This window comes from Leptinotarsa decemlineata, unplaced genomic scaffold, assembly GCF_025532065.1.
Source record: "Leptinotarsa decemlineata unplaced genomic scaffold, Ldec_3_MD MMD2_tig00026282_RagTag_RagTag, whole genome shotgun sequence".
Lineage (NCBI taxonomy): Eukaryota > Metazoa > Arthropoda > Insecta > Coleoptera > Chrysomelidae > Leptinotarsa > Leptinotarsa decemlineata.
This window is the reverse complement of record NW_027412668.1, coordinates 2,409,538-2,434,165: the sequence shown is the minus strand read 5'-3', so window position 1 is coordinate 2,434,165 and position 24,628 is coordinate 2,409,538. Positions and strand designations below refer to the sequence as shown.

At 36.3% G+C, this 24,628-nt stretch overlaps 2 protein-coding genes and 1 long non-coding RNA gene across 4 annotated transcripts in view; 2 read left to right on the top strand and 1 right to left on the bottom strand.

Moving 5' to 3' along the window:
* Positions 1 to 24,367, top strand: part of LOC141484612 (uncharacterized) — a 431,842-nt gene extending 407,475 nt beyond the window's left edge. Inside the window, exon 2 of the long non-coding RNA XR_012466706.1 lies at positions 23,845 to 24,367. This is a non-coding gene — a long non-coding RNA (uncharacterized lncRNA). The remainder of the gene's footprint in view (positions 1 to 23,844) is intronic.
* LOC111518104 (synaptic vesicle glycoprotein 2B) overlaps positions 1 to 24,367 on the top strand; it is a 45,157-nt gene extending 20,790 nt beyond the window's left edge. The window contains 5 exon segments of the mRNA XM_074180111.1: positions 8,334 to 8,583; positions 11,700 to 11,724; positions 11,727 to 12,072; positions 17,407 to 17,778; positions 23,150 to 24,367. Of these exon segments, the coding sequence (XP_074036212.1) occupies positions 8,334 to 8,583; positions 11,700 to 11,724; positions 11,727 to 12,072; positions 17,407 to 17,778; positions 23,150 to 23,333 (1,177 nt within the window). The 3' untranslated portion in view covers positions 23,334 to 24,367.
* Positions 46 to 24,547, bottom strand: LOC111518106 (facilitated trehalose transporter Tret1). Of its 2 annotated transcripts, none has more exons than XM_023174449.2 (2): positions 24,434 to 24,547; positions 46 to 1,478 (listed from the first exon to the last, which is right to left on the bottom strand). In XM_023174449.2, exon 2 carries the CDS (start codon positions 1,471 to 1,473, stop codon positions 109 to 111), a length of 1,365 nt encoding a protein of 454 aa, XP_023030217.2. In that variant the 5' UTR covers positions 1,474 to 1,478; positions 24,434 to 24,547; the 3' UTR covers positions 46 to 108. The 2 variants fall into 2 exon arrangements, with proteins under 2 accessions (XP_023030217.2, XP_074035718.1); XM_074179617.1 differs by lacking the exon at positions 24,434 to 24,547 and adding an exon at positions 5,990 to 6,149.
* Between the last annotated feature and the right edge of the window lie 81 nt (positions 24,548 to 24,628).

Below are 24,628 nucleotides of genomic sequence, written 5' to 3'. Positions count from 1 at the left end.
AAAATTGTCCAGTAGGCAAGTTTGACACCAATAAAACAATACAAATAAACAACAAACATTTTTATTCACACACATCAATAAATTAACGTTGAACTAATAATAAATGTATCACTCTCCCAACTGCGTTAAACTTTCTCCACTTCCCAGTTTAATATCTTCCTTCTCCATCAAAAACAACTGAATTTCTTCCAACGTCTTCCCCTTAGTTTCCGGAACGTACTTGACGATAAAACCTAGCACTATACAACCAATGACAGCGGCACTAAAAAAGGATATCGACAGGGTCCCGCACCTATCGTTCAACATCTGAAACCCCTTGGTCGTTACTGCCGATTGTGCGACCGCCAAAATTTCGGCGAAACAGAGCGCATTGGCCTTGACGTTCGTTGGAAATAGTTCACTCAAATAACACATGTGCGTGAAGCTTATTCCTATGCTGAACAGGACGTTGTTGACGATCAAATTTGTTAATGGTAGCCAGTTCAGCTGCTGAATGACGTCACTGTGATAGTCCTTCAGGTAGAAATACAAGCCCATGATGAAGAGCGTGACACTGCAGCCAACTGAAGAGATGATGGCCAAGAACCTCTTTCCAAACCGGTCGATGATGAAGTAGGTAGTGAACATAACAACTAGGAGTTCGACGAGGCAATAAAGTATGGTTGAAAAGGCGGGGCTTATGCTACTCCCCGTTTCCTCGAAAATATATCTGGTGTAGGACATTAAAGGAGCCTTGGCGCTTGCCTTGTTCGCTGTACAAAGGATAACGAAAATAAAAGCCGCTTTTCGGTTGCTGGGAACGGTGAAGAGATCAGTGAACTTCGGGCGCTCCACCATTTCTTCCTGCATTTTCACTGCCTGTTTGAGCACCTCAACTTCCTTGGCGACATTAGATTCGCCTCTTAAAATCATAAGAGACCTCTCCGCTTGATGATACTTCTTCACCTTGATGTAGTAGTAGGGAGACTCTGGCATGAAAACGAATCCTAAGAAGTGCGCGGCTGGGATTGAAGCGCTGATGATGCTAGAGGTAAGAATGCTGCAGTAGAAGCCTAAAGTGTTCATCAGTAGTACCCCAAGGATGTAAAACAGGCAAACCAGCGACGACAGGAAGCCCCTTATGTCGGGAGAGGAAATCTCTCCGATGTACATAGGCACTACTGTGAAACACCCTCCATCAGCGACTCCGATGATCATCTTGAGTACGAAGAGGTGCCAGACGTTGGTAACGTACCCTATGCCGATCTGGGAGAAGAATACCATCGGTGCCATACTCAGCAAGGTGTACTTCCGACCTATCCTGTCTGTGAGATAGGCAGCTGCCAGCGCCCCAAACGGGCAACCACAAAGATGGGCTATGGCGCACCAGGCGGCTTCGTCGCTGTTCATGGGTATCTTTGATGTGTCGGACAGCAGTTGAGGGACGTAAGGGGAAGTCCAGCTTCCGTTCATGCCGAAGCTTATCACCGACATTGTGCCTAGGAGGGGAGAGTAAATTAAATTACTGTTGGAGAAGTGAGTCAATAACACCTTATTGTAGATTATAAATGGATAGACTTCATCCAAAACAAGTATTGTCTCCAAACACGTTTCACTTCAAGAGATTAAGTACTCTAGTAGATGTGCGTCGAAAAGAGTGTTGCAATTCTGGTGTTTGGGAACAATACTTGTTTTGGATCATTGGAAATAATATAAAAACTTGCTCAAAATAAGTCTTGAGACATATAACAAAATGAATATTTCGAAATGAAATGTCCAAACACCTCTTCCAACTACCTACATAGAAGGCTCCCGGAAAGCAACTACTTCCTCGGCTAATACCTCGCTGGACAATCATAAACTGAAAACTTTATATTAAACGGTTTTATTTAGCTTGCCCTATTTGTTTGTTTGGGTCAAACTCATTTTGCTATCAAATGGGGAATGTTCCTCAATTTGGGTTGTACAGCAAATGCAAGTTTTAACTAAATAAAGTTGAGTTTAATTCATGAGTTTTTCAAATTCACTTCGAAAAGTATTCAAATTGACGTTTCAAATGTTGAGTTTTAATTTTGAAAGGGATCTGTTTCTAATTCACATATTGGCAACAGCGCCTCTATCAAGTTGAAATAATTTATACGTACCTAGATATTCTACCTTAAAAAAGGAAAATTATTTTTATAAAGCAACAATTAAGGCAAAATATAAATTATAGTTCAATACCACCTCCACAAGCCACTTAAACAATAGTTGTTTTGTTATTTATTTATATAGAGGAAGATAGGTTCGGTGCACAAAATGTCATATGTCACAGAATGTCTCGGAACTCGGAACATGAGTAAACGGAACAGCACGCCTCTGAAATATGTCATCTTTGTTTGTCTGTTACAGGTAACAGATTCATTGTCCTTTGTTAGCTATAACCGATGTTGTCAAATGGTGAAATAGAAACGAATACCTTTAAATGTTCAATGCATTGTTTCATTCTTCTTTTTTAAGTATTTAAATAATTTTTTAAAGAAAAAGGTTGAAATGATGAGTTTAAAATGCGTCGTTTTAGAGCTCTTTTATGAAAACTACTTGATTTTCGTCAGGAGGAACATTCCCCATTAACACCCTCATCTTCAATTCTGCTTAAGTACTCTACCGCTAATTTTAGTGACAAAGTTGCTTTCCTTCTGATAAATTTGACGTCTCCACACTTTCGAACATTGAAACAACTTGTTCTGACTACACCAACTTTGAATAATATTCAACTGTTTCTGCATATGCTCACAATTATACATAAAATGCATTTCTTTCATTGGAAATTGACATTATATTCTAGGGTTGTGAAGCATTTGTCAGGAGCTTCAAAAAGATGTCACAAGACCCCCTTTCTATTTATTTTTTTCCCATATGGCTCTCAGTCACTATCTTGAAAGTTTTATCTGTCAATTTCACTTCAAAATAAAGTATTCATGCATAAATTTCATTTTCCCAAATTTCAATTTTTCAGTTGACCCGTCCAAAAAATAAAAGGGGGGGACATTAGAGAAATGCATTGTATGTTCAACTGTAAAAAAACTTCGAATCATCCTCAAAGACAATATAGTTCCTTACACGAATCATTCACAAATGTCAGAAAGAGAAGCGGATCCTTGTAAGATCCCCGAGGAACTCCTGAAGAAGCAAGTTGAATATGAAAATAACGTTCATTGTACGACATTAACCTTAACTTATAACTGTATTGAACTGTATTGAACATTCTTATCAATAAACTTCACCAATATGGATTCGACTCCCAACTCTTGAACCTTACGAATTCAGAACAATTTCAATATGTTTGGATAAACTTTAAAAAAGCACCAAGAAACTTGAAATTGGAAATATTGATATGAATAATTATAAAAAAGTAAAACAATCATGTGGAATATTTCAAAATATGTTCGAATCGCTGGCCGTTCACTTCCAAGCACTTTGAAATGCGGGTGTTGACTGCTTTCGTGGTGGCAGATCTTATTTCATTGGGATCCAAATCTTCAAATGTTTGGGCAATCCTTTCTAACAATTCATCTCTCGAACGCACGGGTATTTTGTAAACTTTTTCTTTAAACATTCCCCACAAATAAAAATCTAATGGATTAAGATCGGGTGATCTCGCTGGCCAATTCCATGGTCCCAAGCGCCTCATCCACCGATCGTCAAATAGTCTATCCAGTTCTGCGCTCACTTCTCTTGTGCAATGTGCAGGAGCTCCGTCTAGTTGGTACCAACAGTTTCGATAATCTTCGAGTGGCAGATTATCCACGAAACTGTCTACAGTATTCTCCAAAATATTCAGGTAGCTTCTGGATGTTAATGACTCCTCGTATATCACGTACCTCAATTTGTTGTCCATCAACATGCAGAAGACATTAAAACTAAATTTTTCTTGAAATCCGGCTTCTTTTGTGACGTGAGGATTTTCACTGGACCAATAATGACGATTTTTTCTATTGAAAATCCCTTCTCTCGAAAATTTCGATTCATCAGTCCAAATAATTTTATTTAAAAAAAGTGGATCTTTTTGAATGCGTGTCAACAACATTTCACAAAATTCTACTCTCTGTTGAGGATCTTGAGGCTTCATTGCTTGAATTTTGGTGAATTTATAATCATGCATTTTATGTCTTCGCAAGATTCTTTGAACCGATGAATATTTTATACCCAAATCTTCTTCAGCACTTCTTATCGATGACTCGGGAAATGCGTGAAAATATGCTAAGACATCAATCTGGTTGTCTTCGAAAGTTACGGGTCGAGGCAAGTTTCTTGGTGCTTTTAAAGTTGATCCAAATGCATTGAAATTGTTCTGAATTCGTATAAATTTCTTGAGGTTCATTGGCGGTAGATTCGGATACTTTTCATTGAACTTTCTACATGTTCTGCTGATAATTTTGTCACACTGTCCAAAAATAATAAACAAATTCATAAGAACTTCGTTTGAATAGTTTTGTTCCATCGTTTTGAAGGTATTTGCAACTTCTGAAGTGACGAAAATGTCGATATTATTAGGAGAATGTCACAACGCTACTGTCAAATAGTAATCATGGCCTGCTTACCAAATACCGAATGGAAATACCATTCTGAAGGGACATTTTCACAAATAAATGTTCATAAGTCCGAAACTTGACTAGTTAGGTATAGGTATGATATACATAGAAAGAAAGCAAATTTCAGCAGCTTTCCGAATTTTCAATAATATACAGGGTGTTCCATTTAAAATAATCAAATTTCAGCAACTTTTTTAAGCAAACGAAAAAACTGTATTTTTTTACCACCCTGTATTGAAGTAACGGAGATTAGGCTGACGTGTGGGAAGTGTCCAAGTATCACCTAACTCCAAACCGAATTTCGATATCATAGTACTTCTTAACTAAAAGATATCGGTATTTTTAGAAGTCATGATTTTCGAAGAAAAAAATTGAAATTAATTTTTATTTCGAAAACGGTAACAGATAGGTATAGGGAAATATCAAGAAAAGTTGTCGGGCAATTGTTGGAGATTCCAAAAAAAAATATTATATACAGAGTGTTCCATTTGAAAAATCAAAGTTGCTACTGCTTTCTAATAGAAGCGGCAACACCGCATTGTCGAAAATATTTTAGTTGGCTAGAGAATGTCCGAATATGCCCTCCATTAAATTTTCAAAGTGATCCGTTGTCTGGTTCACCAGAAACGTCTAATGTGCCATCCACCGTGAATCAGCCTGTATATATGTGTATTGTGTATATATAGGCAAATATAAACTGTAACATGCTTGTTAATAATATTGATATGTCTTGTTATTGGGATTTATTCCTGTTCAGACATTAAACAATCTTTTTTGAACTGCTTGTTTTATCATTAAACACTAGGCACTCAATATATTTGGCAAAAGTTCATTTCATCGAACGCTTTTTGAAAATTGATATACGAGTATATAAAATGCAATTGTTCATGCCGGAAAGTTGCTGCGCAATAGTCATAAATTTTGCCCCTAAATTGAATAATCAACGAATTTATATCAATTATAAAAATTAGTGGTCCGGGTACAGTACCCTGGGGTACACCATGGGAGACTTGCATATATTCAGAGGTATTATCATCATAAGGGACTCGTTGGTAGCGTAGTTAGAAATGAGACTCAATGTGTAATATTTTAGTTCCTCTACAGCCACACTAGGAACGTTTCAAAAAGAATGTTGTAGGACTGAATGGCCTTGTTGAGGTCAAACACTATGATAGCAGTGTGCTTTCCCACCCCAAAACCCTCTACTATCTCTGTCTATTTGATATATCTGTTTTAAATCTGTTTTAAAATCTGTTTTTCCGTTAACCAGCTGTCGCACCCCTACGAACGACAACCCTCAGAAGTCGAAACTTGTGCGAGCTAAGGATTAACGAGGTCTTACCTTTTAACGTGTGATTCGTAACATGGCATGAAGAATTGAGAATATCGTATTTATTTTTTCGAAATTGAATTAAGCCGAGTTTTCTTTTACTAACCTGTGATTGCAGCGAGATACTGATAAGATCTCTTCCCCAAAAAACTATTTCTGAGGGACATTTTATGTTTCTTTAACTGCTAATTATTATGCCATACCCAAAATTTTGCAGTTACTAACTGATTCTCTCATACTCTCTGCTACTTATAAAAAGACACATGTTGCAAATATTTAATGAGATTTTTAACAATTCTCGCGTAGAAGTAAGAATGCTGATTTGCAAATCAACGTTCAAACATTCAATTATAAACTCCGTTGTTTTCTCGCGGAATTTATTTTCAGATATTAGACTGTCTGTGGCGTTTCAATAACAAACACATATTGTTGTCATTATCCATTATTTTATGTAAAATTAATTCATATGGAAATAATATTGAAAACGATCATTTTGTTGAAGCTACATCTGTCAATTTAGTTGTCATTTAGTTAGTCTATTTTGCCAAATCACCATAGACGGATGAAGCATTCAACAACACTTGCAAATAATATAGGTGTTCTGTTCGGGCAATGTACCGCGCGCTTCGTCCATTTTACGGTCGCTATAATCCTCCTACCGAGAGGACTATTCGCACATTCTCACTGTCTGTGAGAGTGTGCAGGAGAATCCGGGGCAGCGAATTTTGCGTCGCGCACAAGAATTCTGCCTTCCGCCATAACTTGGCGAATTTCGACTCGCGACTTTCTATAAGCTACGTCTACGCATTCTTTTTTCAAAAAACGGACGATATTATTGATGGGTCCTCCCAAATATGACCTATAGTGGACTTTATCGTATCTTGAATTTGGATAGACCTGGTCTATAGTTTGCTTTTGCAGTTTTTTTGTGAAGAATGGAGTCGATATGATGTCTATCTTATAATTTGTTTGATGAAACTCAGTTCTCTCTGGAAATTACTCTCAGACAATGGACAGCTACTTTATGCTGATAAGCGTGTGTGGAGGAATTATGTATGACATTGACCGTATAAGATGATTAGTGGAATATTTTAAAATCATCTTTTTTGACTTGAATATTACGAAAATTAATAACAAACACGATTTTGCAATTTTCAGGTACTAACTAATTGTATTGAACATTTATGACAACTACATTGGCTGCAAATATTTACAGAGATTTCGTACAATGAATATGTTTATCTGTAGATCAACATTGAAACATTTGGATATGAATGGTGTTTACTTTTTCGGAATATTTGAAAGTCTGTGACGTTAAAATAACAGACAGCAGTTCTGCTCGCTTGAATTTCAACCGTACCAGGCCTGAACGAATTGTTCTTTTAGATGATTACATTGTAATTTATAGACCAGGAGGTAATCAAATATAGAGAAAATTGAAAAAGATAGAAGTAGTTAAACTAACGTGATCCTAGATCATGCTAAACACATGACATTCACATGACCTCTAAGACATGCTGATCCAGCATGTCTTAGAGGTCATGCGAATGTCATGTGCTGATCCAGCATGTCTTAGAGGTCATTTAGAAGTCATGTCTTGTAATTGGTTAGTCGACAATGACCAGAGGATTTGGGTCATGTGTTCTGTCGCTAGCTAATTAAATATGTCGCTGCCGTCAGTAATTAAGGGTGGTTCATCAGATAGGTCTTAATTTCCAACCCTAATGTATAATTTTCAAATGAGAACAATAGGTTGTTGACAATACGAAACTCCTCATGATAGTTATTGTTTACCCTTGAGCGGTCGACAATGACCAGAGGGTTTAATTGATGTGTTCTGCCGTTCGAGAATCAAATATGTCGCTGATGTTTTCAATTGAGTGGAGAATAATTCATGTGGTGTGCAATTCGCTAATTAAAGATGTCGCTGCCGTTTTAATTATGGGGGTTCATCAGAAGAGTATTTTCAACTCTGATGTATGATTTTCAGCCCCAATGTGATGAGAACAATGGATTGTTGACAATGCGACACTTCTTATGATAATTCCTGTATATCCTCAGTGACTGACAATAACCAGAAGGTTCAGTTTTTGTGTTCAGCCGTTCATTAATCAAAGATGTCACAGATGTCTGCAATCGACTGGAGAGTAGTTTGTGAGTTCTGCCGCTTGCTAATTGAAGATGTCGCCGCAGTTTCGAAAAAAAAAATTCTTTGAGCGCCTGTTGAAAAATAAACGCGTTTCGCTCTTTATCTACCTACATCTTCTGGCAGGCTGAAACTTGGTACTCGCTGAGCAGTAAAAACTGCGGATGTGAAGTTAAAATACTCTTCTCAGTACTTATCAGTACGTATCAGTGGATGAAGTCCTGATAAGAGCTACAAAAACAATAATATGAGCTAATTACTTTGAAACTTTCTGGTTGTACTGAAAATTTCATTCAATTTACAGATTACTGATTTTGAGCACTCTACCGACTGTATGCTGCATCTTGGGCCTCATCTGGGCTCCTGAATCACCTCGATACCTCCTCGAAGCCTCCAGGGAAGTAGAGGCCTTGGCTGTCTATCAGAGGCTCCACGGACTGAACAGCAGCAAGAAGAAGTATGGCCTGACGGAGCTGGAACTACCAGCTAGAAGCGCGTATAGAGACAGACAAGTCAGCCCTACGAAGAGTATTATAAACAATGGAGTGGCATCGGTGAGTATAAAATCAGTGCTCAAATGCTCAAAGAGAACCCATTCAAAGGTATTTTGGTCCCCTCACTTACCCGATATCACATCGCTCGATTTTGTCTCTGAGAGTATTGAAAAACTTATATTAACCATCAAGTTTTTGGATCTGAAGATCAACTGAGAAGGCCAGTTCTTGAAGCGTTCAAAAAGTGATTGAAATTTGGCAGGTTGATAAGTTTATCGGAAAGTAATGGTAATTTGCTCGAACATTCATAATATACAGGGCGTTCCAAAGAAAACTTGACCTCCCCTGTAAGTCTTGGACATGTAATCGAAAATTTCAAAGAACACGTCAATTTTTATTTCTAGGGGGACTATTTCTGATATGAAAATCATACCCGAAACTTTACCCCCCTGCGGTTAGCAACTACCCCCTATATTTTTCAATGGCTTGGGGGTCTAATAATAATAATAATGTATATTCACCATTTTTTATACACTTGGGTATATAAGGTAAGTCAGTTGTACTACAAGCTAGTAAAGATAAAAAGAGAAGGAGATTGAGCACAGATTTACCTCTATATATATACACATATATTCACATTTACACATATTACACATACACATATACATACATATACAAATAAGTACATATGCCCACAAATTAATTGAACATTTTACACCATTCACATAATTTCATTTAAATAAAATTACGTCCACTGTGAATTTGATTGTGAGATTGTCAATTAAAAAATCTTGGTAACTGTAATAGTATCTTTCTAAAAGCATAGTTTTAACACAATCATGAAATACTTTGATTACATTTGGCAGCTTATTGAAGCACGTAATGACATTATACTGAGGGGATTTTTTATAGCTCGTCAAGAGATGCTGTGAGATTTTTAGAAGATCATCGTTTCTTGTATTACGACTGTGTTCTGAAGCAGTCTAATCATAGAATTTATGGTTTTGCCTAACAAATAAAATACATTTAAGAATGAAGATGGAGGAGGATGTCAATATTTTTTTGTCTATAAAAACGGGCCGGCAGCTATCCCGGAAATCCATATTGAAGATTAGCCTTATGATACGTTTCTGTGTTATAAAGACTCTGGAAAAATCCCTTGCTCTGCCCCAAGCCATAATATTCAGACTTATATGAGGGTAGGCCATGGCATAATATATGCTGAGTAAGCCAGTTTCATCCAAACAGGACTTCAGCTGTTTTATAGCATAATATAATCTATTTAACTCAGCACATATATAGTCCACCTGCCTATCCCAATTTAGATTGGCGTCTAGGTAGGTACCTAAAAATTTTATTTCTTCAGAAGTTTTAATATCATAGCTAGAGCGTCGACCAATTGGAATATTTTTTCTGAAGTGATTTAGAAGTATTTAAAATAAGTTTATTTCTTTGGCACCAAGTACTGAACTGATCAATAATGTGTTAAGATTTGCTGATGAGTTGCTCAACATTATTGCCTGTTATAGTTATCATTGTAACGTAGCTTCCCTTCATATGTTGAGGAAGATTATTGACATAGAGAAGAAACAGTAGAGGTCCTAGAACAGAGCCCTGTGGCAACTCGAGTTTTACCGTATTTGACTCAGATGTCGCTCCATTGCAGATAACAACCGTTTCTCTGTTTGTCATATAGGATTGTATCCAACGCATAAAAGGATGGAATGAGCATCGAGTAGATTCATTTGATAGATAAGAACGCGGTGGAATTACAAAAATAACATGTGTGTCATACACAGGGTGTCTCATCGTTTAAGAAAAAACATGTACGGGGTGTTTCAAATACGTCAGCGCGTGAAGAAATAATATAATAATAATAATGAACGAAAAATCGGATTAAAGAAAAAATATGGCCACAGACATTAAAGAAAATAACATGTTTGTCATACAGGGTGTCTCGTTTAAGAAAAAACATGTACGGGGTGTTTCAAATACGTCAGGGCATGAAGAAATGATATAATAATAATAATGAACGAAAAATCGGATTAAAGAAGAAACATGGCCACAGACATTAAAGAAAATAACATGTTTGTCATACAGGATGTCTCGTTTAAGAAAAAACATGTACGGGGTGTTTCAAATACGTCAGCGCGTGAAGAAATGATATAATAATAATAATGAACGAAAAATCGGATTGAAGAAAAACCATGGCTACAGACATTAAAGAAAAAAACATGTCTGTCATACAGGGTGTCTCATCGTTTGAGAAAAAACATGTACAGGGTGTCTCAAATATGTCAGCGTGGAAAATAACGGTATAATAATAATAATGAACGAAAATTCGTTTTAAAGAAAAAAACATGGTCATGGGGCGTTAAAGAAAAAAACATGGCTGCTGCCATACAGGGTGTCTCATCGTTTAGGAAAAAACATGTACAGGGTGTACGTCAGCGCGAAAAATAATAAAATATTATATCATTTCTTCACGCGTTGACGTATTTGAAACAACCCGTACATGTTTTTTCTTAAACGATGAGACACCCTGTATGACACACATGTTATTTTTGTAATTCTACCGCGTTCTTATCTATCAAATGAATCTACTCGATGCTCATTCCATCCTTCTATGCGTCGATCACGTTGCACACGTCTCTTTCCCACTCACTACCGTAAGTACGCTGTGCCACAGAAGCCCTGTATACTATCTACTGAGAGGAATAACAATAGACGTTTTGAGAAAATTTGGAAAAACTCCTTCTTTATATGAGATATTTATTAAGTCAACTAGTATTGATAAAGCATTGCCTGGTAGATTTTCGATGCTTCATGAAGCTCAGATCAGTGCTTCTTTGGAGTATTGTTCTCATGTATGAAGCTCCGTTTCCAAACATACCCTGAAATTGCTGGATTCCATCCAGAAAAGCGCCATCCGCCACGATTCAGTTATTTTTGGAGTGGATAATTTGAAATTCGAAAAGCAGGTGTAGTTCATCGGAGCCGATATTTCTAATTATAATTCAATTGGAAACCTCAGTATTTGTTAAACTGAAGAACAAAAGACAAAGTAAGCCCAGTTTTCGAACAGAAGTTAATGAAATACAATGTCCGTTTTTCAAACAACAATCGACATTGGTCTTTCTATACTAAACAGTATATATTTTTTCGATTTCTTCCAGTTTCGAGAGGCATTCCAGTTCGTATCCTGCCCGACCATTTTCGCAGGACCCTCCTCCTTGCCTCTCTGAATTTCCTCATCGGTTTCATGTACACAGGTTCCTCGGAATTCATCCCATTCTCCATCAAGGTCTTGAGAGAACAGGAGTATTTCTCTCAGAAACAGTACGTAAACGACAGAACATTCGCAGACACAATATTCAACGGAACCATGGAAAATATGCGTTATTCCAATACGTTATTCAGGAATGTTTCCTTCAGACACATGAGTGTGAACCATGTGGAGTTTATAAATTGTACGGTGGAGGAGTCTGAATTCATCAATATCAAGACGTCCGTGTCGTATTTCAAGGACTCTGTTGTCAAGGATTCCAGGTGAGTGATTCATAGTTACTCTCAGACCCATTTGTATAGATGTTTACTATATTTGACCTTGTATATGTATTAAGTGGGCTGAAAAAAATCATAGGCTAACTAACAGATGTCGCTAGTAGTATCAAATTCATATGATTTTTAGTTAACTAACTTTCAAAAGACACATATACAAATGTCACACCTGTCGGACTATTAGTTTTTGGGATAGAACATTTCGAGTGATATTATACAGGGTGTAACTGAATAAGTGTAAAACATTTAAGGAGGTGATTCCTCATCGAAAAAAAATAGGATCTTTTATATAAAGAAACTTCATTGGAGCATCCCTTGTTAAGATAGAGCCCCTTAAAGGGGGTACATAAAATTTGTATAACAATTTTTTTCACAAGCACTGAAAAAGTTACAATATTGAAATTAATCTGACGTTTTGTAATACCAAAAAGACACTTAGCCAGTAATTTATTTCGTTTATCCCATGGTTGTGAGGGGTGGAAAACGCAACCCCTAAAATGTATTTCCAATGTAACTTTTTGTCTTATTTATTTGTTTACCAACGGAAAGTAGAGGCAAATTGAATGATGTCATCGAATTTCCTCTAGAAGGATTGGATATGGACAATTTTGCAGGAGAAAATGTGGCTACTTGTTATAATCTATATGCACTTTTGAATCACAGTGGGACTACTGACAGAGGACATTATACAGCATACTGCAGACACCCGTATACTAGCGCGTGGCACAAATACAACGATTCACACGTGTCACCAATTTCACCAAAGTCTCTTGTGAGTGGAGAAGCATACGTCCTCTTTTATGTAAAGGATGGAACAAAATCGCGCTTTTAAGATAACCGAGGCAAAGTTTTACTCTTAGTTTCTTCAATTTTGTAATTTTTTTCCAACTTCTCATTTTTGTAATTCCTTATTCAATAAATGAGTTATATTTTTAAAAATGTATTTCCGATAGCCTGTGTCATTCTAAATAAAAAATGTCTCTTGGGTTTTTTGCCCAAAATAAACCAGTTCGCAGCAAAAAATTATTTTAGGAACAACTACAGAGATACATCGTCATAAATGCGAAAATACGAAACAAATCTATCTAGTAGGTCGCTATTAGCGATAGTGACAATTGAATTGGTATGACGCTGTCAGTTTCTGAATTTTCGAAATTGAAATAATACTAATTGTGTGTTGTTGTTCTGTTCTTAATTTGTTACTTTAATAATTCACTTGTTATTAAAATGGCATTCATAAATGAGGAAATGGCTTATATGCATTACGTTTACGGTTTGTCGCAGGGGAATGGGTTAGAAGCTTCTAGAAGATATGCTGAAATGTATCCTCAACGGCAGCATCCTTCACATAGAATATTTGCTCGACTTCATCAACGATTACAAGAATATGGTTCATTCGACAAAAGAACGCAGGATTGTGGTCGCCATCGATAAATACGAACACCACAGCTTGAGGAAGCAGTACTTAATTTGATTGAAGAACAACCTACTACCATACTAGAAAGATTGCTTTCCAGCTAATGTTGATCATATGACGGTATTTCGAATTTTAAAGGAACAACTCTTATACCCTTACCATCTGCAACGAGTACAGGCACTGTCACCGCGAGACTTTCCGAACCGTCTTGAATTTTGCAATTGGATGCTGGAAATGATTAGAAGAAATTGTGACTTTCTGAAGACGATAAAATTCAGAGACCAATGTAATTTTTCCCGGACAAGATTATTAATTTTCATAATTACCCCAAATGGTCTGATGAAAACCCTCACGCTTTTGTCGAAACTGTTTTCTCTTAACAATTTTCTCTTAACGTGTGGCTCGGAGTTATTGGGGATGATTCAATTGGGCCTCATTTTCTACCTCCTCGATTAAATGGTGAGGCATACGTTCAATTTTTATGAGAAGCACATCCAGTACTGCTGGAGAAAGTTCCTTTGGGCGTCAGAAAGGATGTTTTTTATGTATGATGGGGCTCCCCCCAATTTAGTCAAGTAACACGTCAGCGTTCAACTGAAACATATGCAAATCAGTGGATAGGTCGAGGAGGACCATAGAACTGGCCCGCTCAATCCCCGGATCTCAGTCTTCTCGATTTCTCTATTTGGGGCCATTTACAGCATTTGGTTATCGTACTCCTGTTCGCGATGTAGAGGACTTAAGAAACCGCATCATGGATGCGTGCAGGGTAATCAGAGATACTCCAGGAATATTTGAGCGATACGTGGCTCAATGCGCCGACGTCCAGACGCATGCGTAATGTCTGAAGATAGACATATTGAACATTTGCTATGATTTCTACATGTTGTGTGTTTTGTTATTAATAAATTAGTTTCGTTTATTACCCTTTAATCGTTTAATGCAGGTACTAGCTACAAAAAAACAATAAATCAAGTTCGCATTTATGACGATGTATCTCTGTAGTTGTTCGTTAAATAATGTTTTGCTGCGAACTGGTTTATTTTGGGCAAAAAACCCAAGAGACATTTTTTGTTCAGAATGACACAGGCTATCGGAAATACATTTTTAAATGGTAAACAAATAATAAGACAAAAAGTTACATTGGAAATACATTTTAGGGGTTGCGTTTTCCACCCCTTACAACCATAGGGTAAACCCAATAAATTTCTGGCTAAGTGTCTTTTTGGTAGAACAAAACGTCAGGTCAATTTCAATATTGTAACTTTTTTAGTGCTTGTGAAAAAAATTTGTTATACAAATTTGATGTACCCCCTTTTAGGGGCTGTATCTTAACAAGGGATGCTCCAATGAGATTTCTTTATATGAAAGAAAGAAAGAAAGAAAGAAATGCTTTATTGACTACGATATGCACAATATACATGAGTAGTACGTCAATTTACAAAGAGTGTTGAAACATCCCGTGATTTATATAAACACATACTTATTCGCAGTAGACAAAGACAAAAAATATACAATTATGTAAAGAAATAAAAATATATATATAAAAAAATATATGCGATGGGGGCATCAGCATTGATTGGATTGAATTGATATTGCCTCCAGATATTCACTAACGGAATAAAAACAGTTATCAATGAGTGCTTTTTCAATAACTGAATGAACGCATGCAAACCAAGACATCTTGCATTCATATCAATTTTATTGTAGAGGCTGAGATTCAATGTATTAGAATGTGATGATTTCAATCTCAACTTTAGTGGTCGCAGCTGGCAGCCACTGCGTGTTGGATAGCTGTGAAAATCAGAGTTCAGCTTGAACATTTCTTTATTTTTGTGAATTTCAATGAGAGTTTGATATATGTAAATACAAGGTAGTGCCATTATCTTATGTTTGATGAAAATTTGCTTGCATGATTCATCAAAACGTGCTCCATCGATGATTCTCAGTGCTCTCTTCTGCAGTCGAAATGCTCGTATAGCCTGAGTGGAGTTACCCCACAGCAGGGTTCCATAGGATATGTGAGAGTGAAAAAAGGAGTGGTATGAGATAAGCAGTACATCAGTACTGACAATTTTTTAAGTTTGCGTAACACAAATAGCTGACTGGACAGTTTATTGCACAAACTATCAATGTGGCTATTCCACTTAAGACCGTCATCAAGTATTATTCCCAACAGTTTGGCAGTTGACCCATTGGTAAGATTTTTGTTAGAGGAAAATGTGATGGTTTGGGTTTTATCTTTGTTCATTTTCAGTTGATTTGTGTTAAACCAGAGTTCTGCTCTAGATTTCGTGGCTGTCATGTGTGCTTTGAGTGTAGTAAAGCTCTGATGTGAATTGAGCAGAGAAGTGTCGTCCGCAAAAGCAATACACATATCTGGCAAGAGGAAGTTAAATATGTCATTGATAATATGGTGAACAATAGTGGCCCTAAGACGGAGCCACGTATTGGACACTTGCTTGTTCAGAGTTACCCCCATTGACAGAAACACATTACAGTCTATTGGATAGGTAAGATTTCAAAATGTAAAGTGGGCTTCCTCTCACGCCATAGTGTTCTAGCTTTGTTAACAGTAGCTGATGGGAAACACAGTCAAAGGCCTTGGAGAGGTCGCACAGCGTGACACCTGTTAGTTCACAGGACTCAAAACCCTCAATTATCTTTTCAACCACCCTGCTTACTGCTTGGACTGTGGAACGATTAGTACGGAAGCCAAATTGACAATCATGGATTGTGTTATGTTTGTCAAAAAATGAATTTAAACGAGTTTTTAAAATCATTTCAATAATTTTTCCTAGAATTGGAATGATTGAAATAGGCCTATAATTGTCGGGTAGGTCTTTATCGCCTTTTTTAAATATCGGTATTACCTTAGATATTTTGAAGATATCGGGAAGACTCCCTCCACGAAGCTCAAATTAATGAGTGCTGTCAATGGATCCACAATACTATCCCCCACTTCTTTTATGATTTTGCTATTTAGGCAAAATATATCAAAGCTGGGAGAATTTTTTAATCTTTTAATTGCTGACCACACTTCATGTTTAGTGACAGGTTCTAGAAAAAAAGAATCTTTCGGTTTCGAGGTGCGATCTAAAAAATCGATAACACAATGATTGTTCTGTGGTAACTGTTTAATTATAAAGTCAGCCACTGAAGAGAAAAAATTATTGTACTCATCTGCTGATAGATTACTACTATGTTCAGTGTTGCCTGTTTTTGCTTTGTTTCTTTCGAAATTTATTAGCTTCCAACAGTCTCTACTTTTATTTGCTGAATTTGATATGAGGTTGCTGCAAGATTCTTTTTTTGCTAAGGTAATTTCCGATAAATAGTGATTTTTGAGCTTTTTATAAGCAACTTTATCTTCTGTGGTACCTGTGCAATCAGACACAACTTTAACTGCATGCACTTGTCTCCTCAGTTCTCTCAGGTGATCATTATAAAATTTTACAGGAGTTTTATTGTTGTTTTTCACTCTCGTCGTCGGTAGAAACTTGCATACTAGATTATGTAAGCTGTTTGTAAGAAATTCAGCTAAGTCATTTACGGGTGCGTCTGTAGTGTAAAAAAATTGAAAATCTATTTCTGCAAGACTGTTTTTTATTCTATTCAGCCCCTTTTTTGGTTACAGGTCTAGAGATTCGAGAACATTCAGCATCGTGCTTGCATTGAATATCAATATATTTGTCCTAGATGATCAGAGATACAAATGTCAATGACACCAGAATCCGTGATATTATACACGAGATCCTATCTCGAGATGAAAGAGATCTCGAGATGAAAGATCCTATCTTTTTTTTCGATGAGGAATCACCTCCTCAAATGTTTCACACATATTTAGTTACTTATTTAGTATTCTTCTATGACTTCTTTTACTGAGAAATCACCTTTTATTTCAGATTCATCGATACCGACCTCACAGCACACCTCTTCATGAACTGCTCCCTCGTCAACAGTACCTTCTTGTCAGTTATTTCCGATTGTACCCTCAGCTTCGATTACAACATCTACCTAGAGGACCTCCACGTCGAGACCCTAAAATGGTCTTTGTTGATGGCTATCTTCCTAGTCTTTCAGGGGTTCATCAGTAGCAGGAGGTTTGTGATCATGACTGTCATGCTCCTGGTAGGAGTGAGCTCGTTGATGCTATTGCTGTACCATCAAGATATCGAAGGACTGGAAAGCGGCCTTGAGGTGACCAAGGTGTTTTTGACGTGCATCCTGAGCGCGGTAACTGTGGTCGTGGTCGAGGGGTACCCCTGTCACTTGAGGTGAGTTGTTGAGTTTTTTCCAGGTGGAGCTTTACGCAAATTGATCAGTAAAGAAGGTTCCTGAGTTTGTCGTAACATTTCTATCCAGTCGTTACTAAGGCAGAAATCGGAAACAATTTGTCAAAGGAGCGTTCTTTAGAGATCGGAATCCCATAAGGTTAACTCATAAGCGCGACTCTATTTTCTGTCGCAATCAATCAAAGTCGACTGAAAGTGCTTTAAACGAGTTTTTTGATTATGTCTATGATGCCCTTGATAAGAAAAATAACGTGGGTGCTCTTTTTTCGACCTATCCAAGGCATTTGATATCATCAATCATAATATAATCCTGAGTTAATTATTCTCGCTCGGATTTAGAGAAAATGTTCTTTCATGGCTGGAGAAAGAACGCAAAGATAGAATGATGTGCGTGAAATATGATGACTACAATGATTACAATCATGCAGCAACAACAGCACTGACCCTTATCACTGATGATATTTTCAAGTCATGCGATGGAAAAAAATTCACTTGTCTCATTTTGCTTGATTACAGCAAGGCTTTTGACACCGTAGATTCTTTTATCTTGTGTAAAAAACTTCAGTTTTTTTGTTTTTCTCGCAGCGCAGTAACTCTTTTAGACACATATTTATCAGAACGGACTCAAAATGTCATACTGGATGGTGAACTATCTACTTCATTGGTCAGGAGATATGGAGTACCACAAGGTTCAGTGTTGGGACCACTTCTTTTTGCTCTCTACATAAGTGATTTCCATAAATACATACAGACATGCAAAATTCACCACTACGCCGATGATACCCAACTATATACGTCTTTCAGTTTTCATGAAACTAAAGAGGTCGAAAAACTCATCAATAGAAATCTTAAATCGCTATTTGATATGTCCTGTGCACACAATTTAAAACTCAATCCAAATAAATCGCAAGTCATGCTTTTCGGACCAAAAAATAGAAGAAGTACGGTGCGTGAATCTCTATCTATTCACATCGATAATCACGCTATCCCTTTTGTAGAGGCAAGTAAAAATTTAGGTTTATGGCTTGACACCGAACTTAGATTCACAAAACATGTTAATTATGTATGCAAGTCTTCTTTCAATATTTTGAGGCAGTTATATCCTAACAGACTTGTAATGTCTAAAAACTTGAAACTCAGCCTCTGTGAGTCTCTGATACTCTCAAGACTGGCCTACTGTGATAGCATTTACGGACCAGCTTTACTACAAACTGATGATCGGCGTCTTCAGAAAATACAAAATAGTTGTATTCGATTTTCGTATGGAATCCGTAAATACGATCACATAAGCTCATCCTTTGAGAATTCAGGTTGGCTGAAACTTAATGCCCTGAGAGAACTGCACCTTCTCACGTTCACTCATAAAATATTGCAAACCGGAACTCCACCCTATCTGCGTGATAAACTCATTTCACTATCTTTCAACAATAACAGTCGCAATCAACACCTCTTGTTTATATCCAATCATAATTCGGCTATTTTTACACGTAGTTTCTCATACATGGCAGCTAAATTGTATAACACCATACCTGTAGACTTCAAACAGTTACCTCTCAAGAACTTTAAAAAAAGACTCAAAGCTCTAATGTTAACGAGTCAATAAGTTACCACAATACTGTCCTCATGCTTATCAAATAGGTTTCGATTTCCCAGATGTTGTTTTACCATATCGCGATTTTATCATTTTGTGTTATTTTATAGTTATTTTATTTTATAATAATTTATTATTTATTTACGATACCATGCATTCTTTTATAGTTTGAAAGGTTAGGTTTAAAAGCAGCTATAATAGCTGAACCTCGCCCATTCATCATATTATGTTTCATCATATCTTTCTACTGTTTATTTTCATTACGATGAATAAAGACCTGTTATTATTATTATTATTATTATTATTATTAATATGGAGTCCCTCAGGGATCCATTTTGGGACCTCTGATGTTCCTACCTTTCATCAATGATATGCCAAAACATGTGAATACAAACCGAATAATTTTATATGCAGACGACACAACACTTGCTGCAGATGCTGAAAGCCCGGAGGAACTCCATGTTAAACTCAATGAGCTGTCTGACGCATTTACAGATTGGTACCGCAAAAACTCCTTGATTGTAAACCCCAGTAAGACTGTTTTGAGGCAGTTCTACTCTAGAACTGTCAGGAAAATTACCGATTTTCGAGTCAGAGTAAGTAGTCGTGATGTGATTTCGTTAGACAATACAAAATTCCTTGGTAACATGACTTGGGAGTCAGCTGTGAGTCAGGTCAGAAAGAAAGTGAACTGTGGTTATTATGTTATACAGCAACTTTCATCCACACTCAGTACTGATCAGCTTTTGAATGTTTATTATGCCACAATTTATTCTCACATCTCATACAATATCGCTGTATGGGGTTGCTCCACATCTTTAAATAACATTTTTATTGTCAAAAGAGAGTATTGCGTTTGATTTACAAATTAGATACTAGGGAATCTTGTAGACCGCATTTAATCAGAAATAAAATTTTGCCTGTATCCAGCATATACAGTGTGACCCATTTTCAATGGAAACACCCCCCTAAAATTTGAAGTTGTAAATCGATTTAAATAATTTTTTTTAAATGTCAAGTACTAATAGGTCTACCTTGGGACAACATTTGAAATGTTTATTAAAGTTTCAGGGCATACTACGATATTTTTTCTTAGTCGAAAATCGGGATTTTTTATTAGCGACTTTTTTATTGAAAAAATCACTACGCCACTGGATTCAGAGTGCCTCTAAATAGATGTGACCAAAATTTCATGAAAAAATATTCATTATTAACAAAGTTATGACAACTCAAAATTTCGAAAACTCACACAACTAACAGTCATTTTTTTATGATTTCAACAATAAAGTGCCGCCAGATGAAAAAAAAACGAATAGCGTAAATATTTTTAATGAAAATAACGGAATTACATTCACACAATTCAACTAACAATGAAACAAAAATTTTAATGAACGTAACTAATAACTAATTATTGAAATGTTTCGATTCAGTGCAACAATTAATTCTAACTCATATTCTAGTAGCCTCTACTAATCCACCACGTATTTCGATACATGTGTCGTAGCGCTTACGAATGTTTCTGATTACGTTCCTTAGGACTTGAGGGCTAATATCTGCACATACCTTCGAATTCTTGCAAAAAGTTCATTTCTATCTCTTGAGCGGTTTTTGTAAACCTTTCGTGTGAGAAGTCCCCAGAGAAAAAAATCCAAAACTGTGAGGTCTGGAGATCTGGCTGGCCACTCTATAAACGGCCTACCACGGCCTATCCATCGGTTTGGAAAATGTTCGTTAAGCCATTGCCTCACAGCTCTGGCATAATGAACTGAACACCCATCTAACTGGACAATTAAATTTGATCGTTCATTGATTGGCAGCTCGTGAATAGCATCCCAAAACTCTGTGTTTAAAAATTCTAGAAACCTCTGCGCATTAATGTTTTCCATAAAAAAGAAAGGACCAATAATTCGTTCGTTCAATATCCCACACCAGACGTTGATTTTTTGGGAATACTGGCTTTTACAGTTTATTAACCAGTTAGGATTATCCGCTGCCCAATAGCGACAATTCTGTGATGACACTACTCAATTTGTAGTGAAAGTGGCTTCGTCGGTATATAAAATATTTTTTATTAAATTTCTATTGTTTGAATATTCCCCTTGGGCCCATAAACAATATTCCAGGCGTCTTGCTTCGTCGCCTTCTTGAAGTGTGTGTAAAAATTTTGGCTTGAAAGGTTTAATTATCTTCGCCTTGAGACATCTCCGAATAGTTTCTCGTGGAATATTCAAATCTAAAGTGGCATTCCTTATACTGGCATTAGGAATATTTCCGAAATAATCTAACATTCCTGTTTCGTCTTTGTACAGGATTACTTTTTAACATCTTTTTTGATACTGCACCAGTTTCATTGAATATTTTATTTATTTTATTTACCGTACCGCAGCTAATAAGAGGACGATCTGGATGTCTCTCATTAAATACCCTACAAACCTCTCTAGCACTTCTAACGTCATCTCCCGAAAGTCGTACAATTTCAATTTTCTCTCTTACGCTCAATCTTGCAGCCATGACACAAAATAATTCGAAGAACTGTACGGTGAATATTGTTGACAATACTAAATCTTTCACAAGTGTCAAACTGTAATATCATTTCCATGGCAACTAAGATTTAAATTGAAATATTAGGTCTTAGTTTTAGTTAATTTGCGTGAAAACTTGAATGTAATTCCGTTATTTTCATCAAAAATATTTACGCTATTTGTTTCATCTGGCGGCACTTTATTGTTGAAATCATAAAAAAATATTCTGATGGCTATATCTGTAGTTGTTCGTAAAATAATTTTTTGCTGCGAACTAGTTTATTTTGGGCAAAAAACCCAGAAGAGATTTTTTGTTTACAATGAAACAGGCTATCGGAAATAAATTTTTAAATGGTAAACAAATAATAAGACAAAAAGTTACATTGGAAATAAATTTTAGGGGTTGCGTTTTCCACCCCTTACAACCATGGGGTAAACCAAATAAATTACCGGCTGAGTGTCTTTTTGGTAGTACAAAACGTCAGGTTAATTTCAATTTTGTAATTTTTTCAGTGCTTGTGAAAAAAATTGTTATACAAATTTTATGTACCCCCTTTAAGGGCTGTATCTTAACAAGGGATGCTCCAATGAAATTTCTTTATATGAAAGATCCTATCTTTTTTCGATGAGGAATCACCTCCTTGAAAGTTTTACACTTATTCAGTTACACCCTGTATAATGAAAATAAATTCAGAAAGAAAGTAAAAGAATTCCTTGTTGGGAGGCTCTATCGAGTAATTGGCATGTAGCTTTGTGTAAATAAGTTGTTGAAATCAACACGAAATGTCTATCAATGTTCATTACGTAGCATTATATATTTACATTTACTCAATATTCATATATTCATGTATTTATATTTGTATCTGTTCAGCTGGGCTTAATATTGTTCTGTCCATATTATCTGCTCTTGCCTCTAAGCATTATCTTATAGTTTATATTTGTTAACTGTTCCATATACACGTTTTACTTTACTAGACTTTGCCAATAAGATGTTCAGATCTTGGGTGATGAAGCATATTTTGGTTTGATTTGATTAGTGTCTGTTTTTGCGATAATTTGCGTACCTATATGAGGTTTTTCATGAATCCTCAATGGGACAACAGTAGTAATAACAATAAGATAAGATTCAGAAATATTTCTGCGGTGGAGATCAATTACAAAAATTAGATTTCTATTCAATTCTCATGATTTCACACCAAAATTTGAGAATATTACCACAGCTGAATCTTTTTTTTTTTAGATGTACAGCTGTTGGTACGATGCGCAGCTTATTCCACATTGGATCCCTGTGTGCTATACCAATATACGGCATGCTGGTCCGGGAAATGCTTCTCTTTCCAGTAGTTTTAACGACTGCTCTTTCTCTCTACTGTACTTTGTTGTTAAGAAATGTCATTCAAGATGACGTCACGGTTCTGTTGTAATAGCTTATGTGCTACACTGAAAACTCCAAGGACGTGAAGGACAAACAAAATATATAAGGTTGTTTCAAAAGTTTAGTCCATTTCAATGTGGCAATGATCGATAGAGAATGTTATACTATATACGCTGTTCCCAAATTTTAATTCTTTGCCTCCTTATTACTATATGATGCCTCCACAACCCGCAAGAGTTTGTTGTGGCTCACACGTATTGACAATGGACCAAATAAACCCAGTTTCTTAACGAAGCCGATTAGTTTGAATGGTGAGTGGTCTTTCAGGTCAGATGCTAAAAGTACGGCTCTGCCAGACTTTCAAAAGCATCGCCCATGAACGAATAACAAAAAAACCATCAACCCGAAATAATAAATGCCATACGTTGCAAGTGAGCCAAGCCTCCGACCGCTTTGAAAAACAAGCCCCGCGAGACCGATCCAACCAGCGACATACGTCCCGATTTGTAATTTCAGTTGCAGAAATTATAGCGTTAGAGGAGGCTAGCCTCCAGTTGGAGACTAGCAATACTTTTTCACGCTCATTTTGTCTTGTTACTTTCGAAAGTCAAGAGGGAGGGACTGATATTTTGGAAAATAACGCATTTTGAATGAATTTTGAAGTTATTTGAAACCTTTAAAATTTTTCATTTCCAGAATTGTATTAAACAAAATAAATACACCATATATATTACAGTGCAGATATCAAGCTGCCAAAAAACTGATATTAGAGACGTTTTGGTTATTGTTACCATCATAAATCAAATATTCCATCAATTTCATGATTTTATCCCATGAAATTCATTATAATGTATCATTGTTTTGTCTGTGATATAGCTATCGCCTGTTTTTATCGAGCCTCAGCTATTTTAACATATCTAAAATGAATATCATATTATATCATTGCATAAACAAGTCAAATTATTATTAGTAGTTAGAGAGGAAGAGAGTGTTATATTTTAGATTATTAGAGACAAGTCGTAAATGTGACCCTACAAAAATATCCTGTATTTTTATTGTTGGAAATAAAAGTTTGCCTCTGAACTGGAAATTATTATAACCCACACTCCTGTCAGCGTAACTTTTTGATTATATAAATTTGATACTCACTTCAATATACCTATTATCGAAATAGTTGTCCGAAGCAGTAACTTCATAAATTATCATTTTCGTTCTCAGTGTATATATCTTCCAGCCACCTGTTTGATAACTAAACAAACTCACACTGTCTGTCTATAAATACTTGAGAATTATCAAAGAAAACAAAGACCATTGGAAGCTCAGAAGTGGCTTTTTCTTGTCATG

Coding starts and splice junctions, on each gene's coding strand:
- LOC111518106 (XM_074179617.1), bottom strand. CDS start 6,050: ATGTCCCTCAGAAATAGTTTTTTGGGGAAGAGATCTTATCAGTATCTC. Junction 1,479..5,989: donor GTATCTCGCTGCAATCACAG/GTTAGTAAAAGA, acceptor CTCCCCTCCTAG/GCACAATGTCGGTGATAAGC.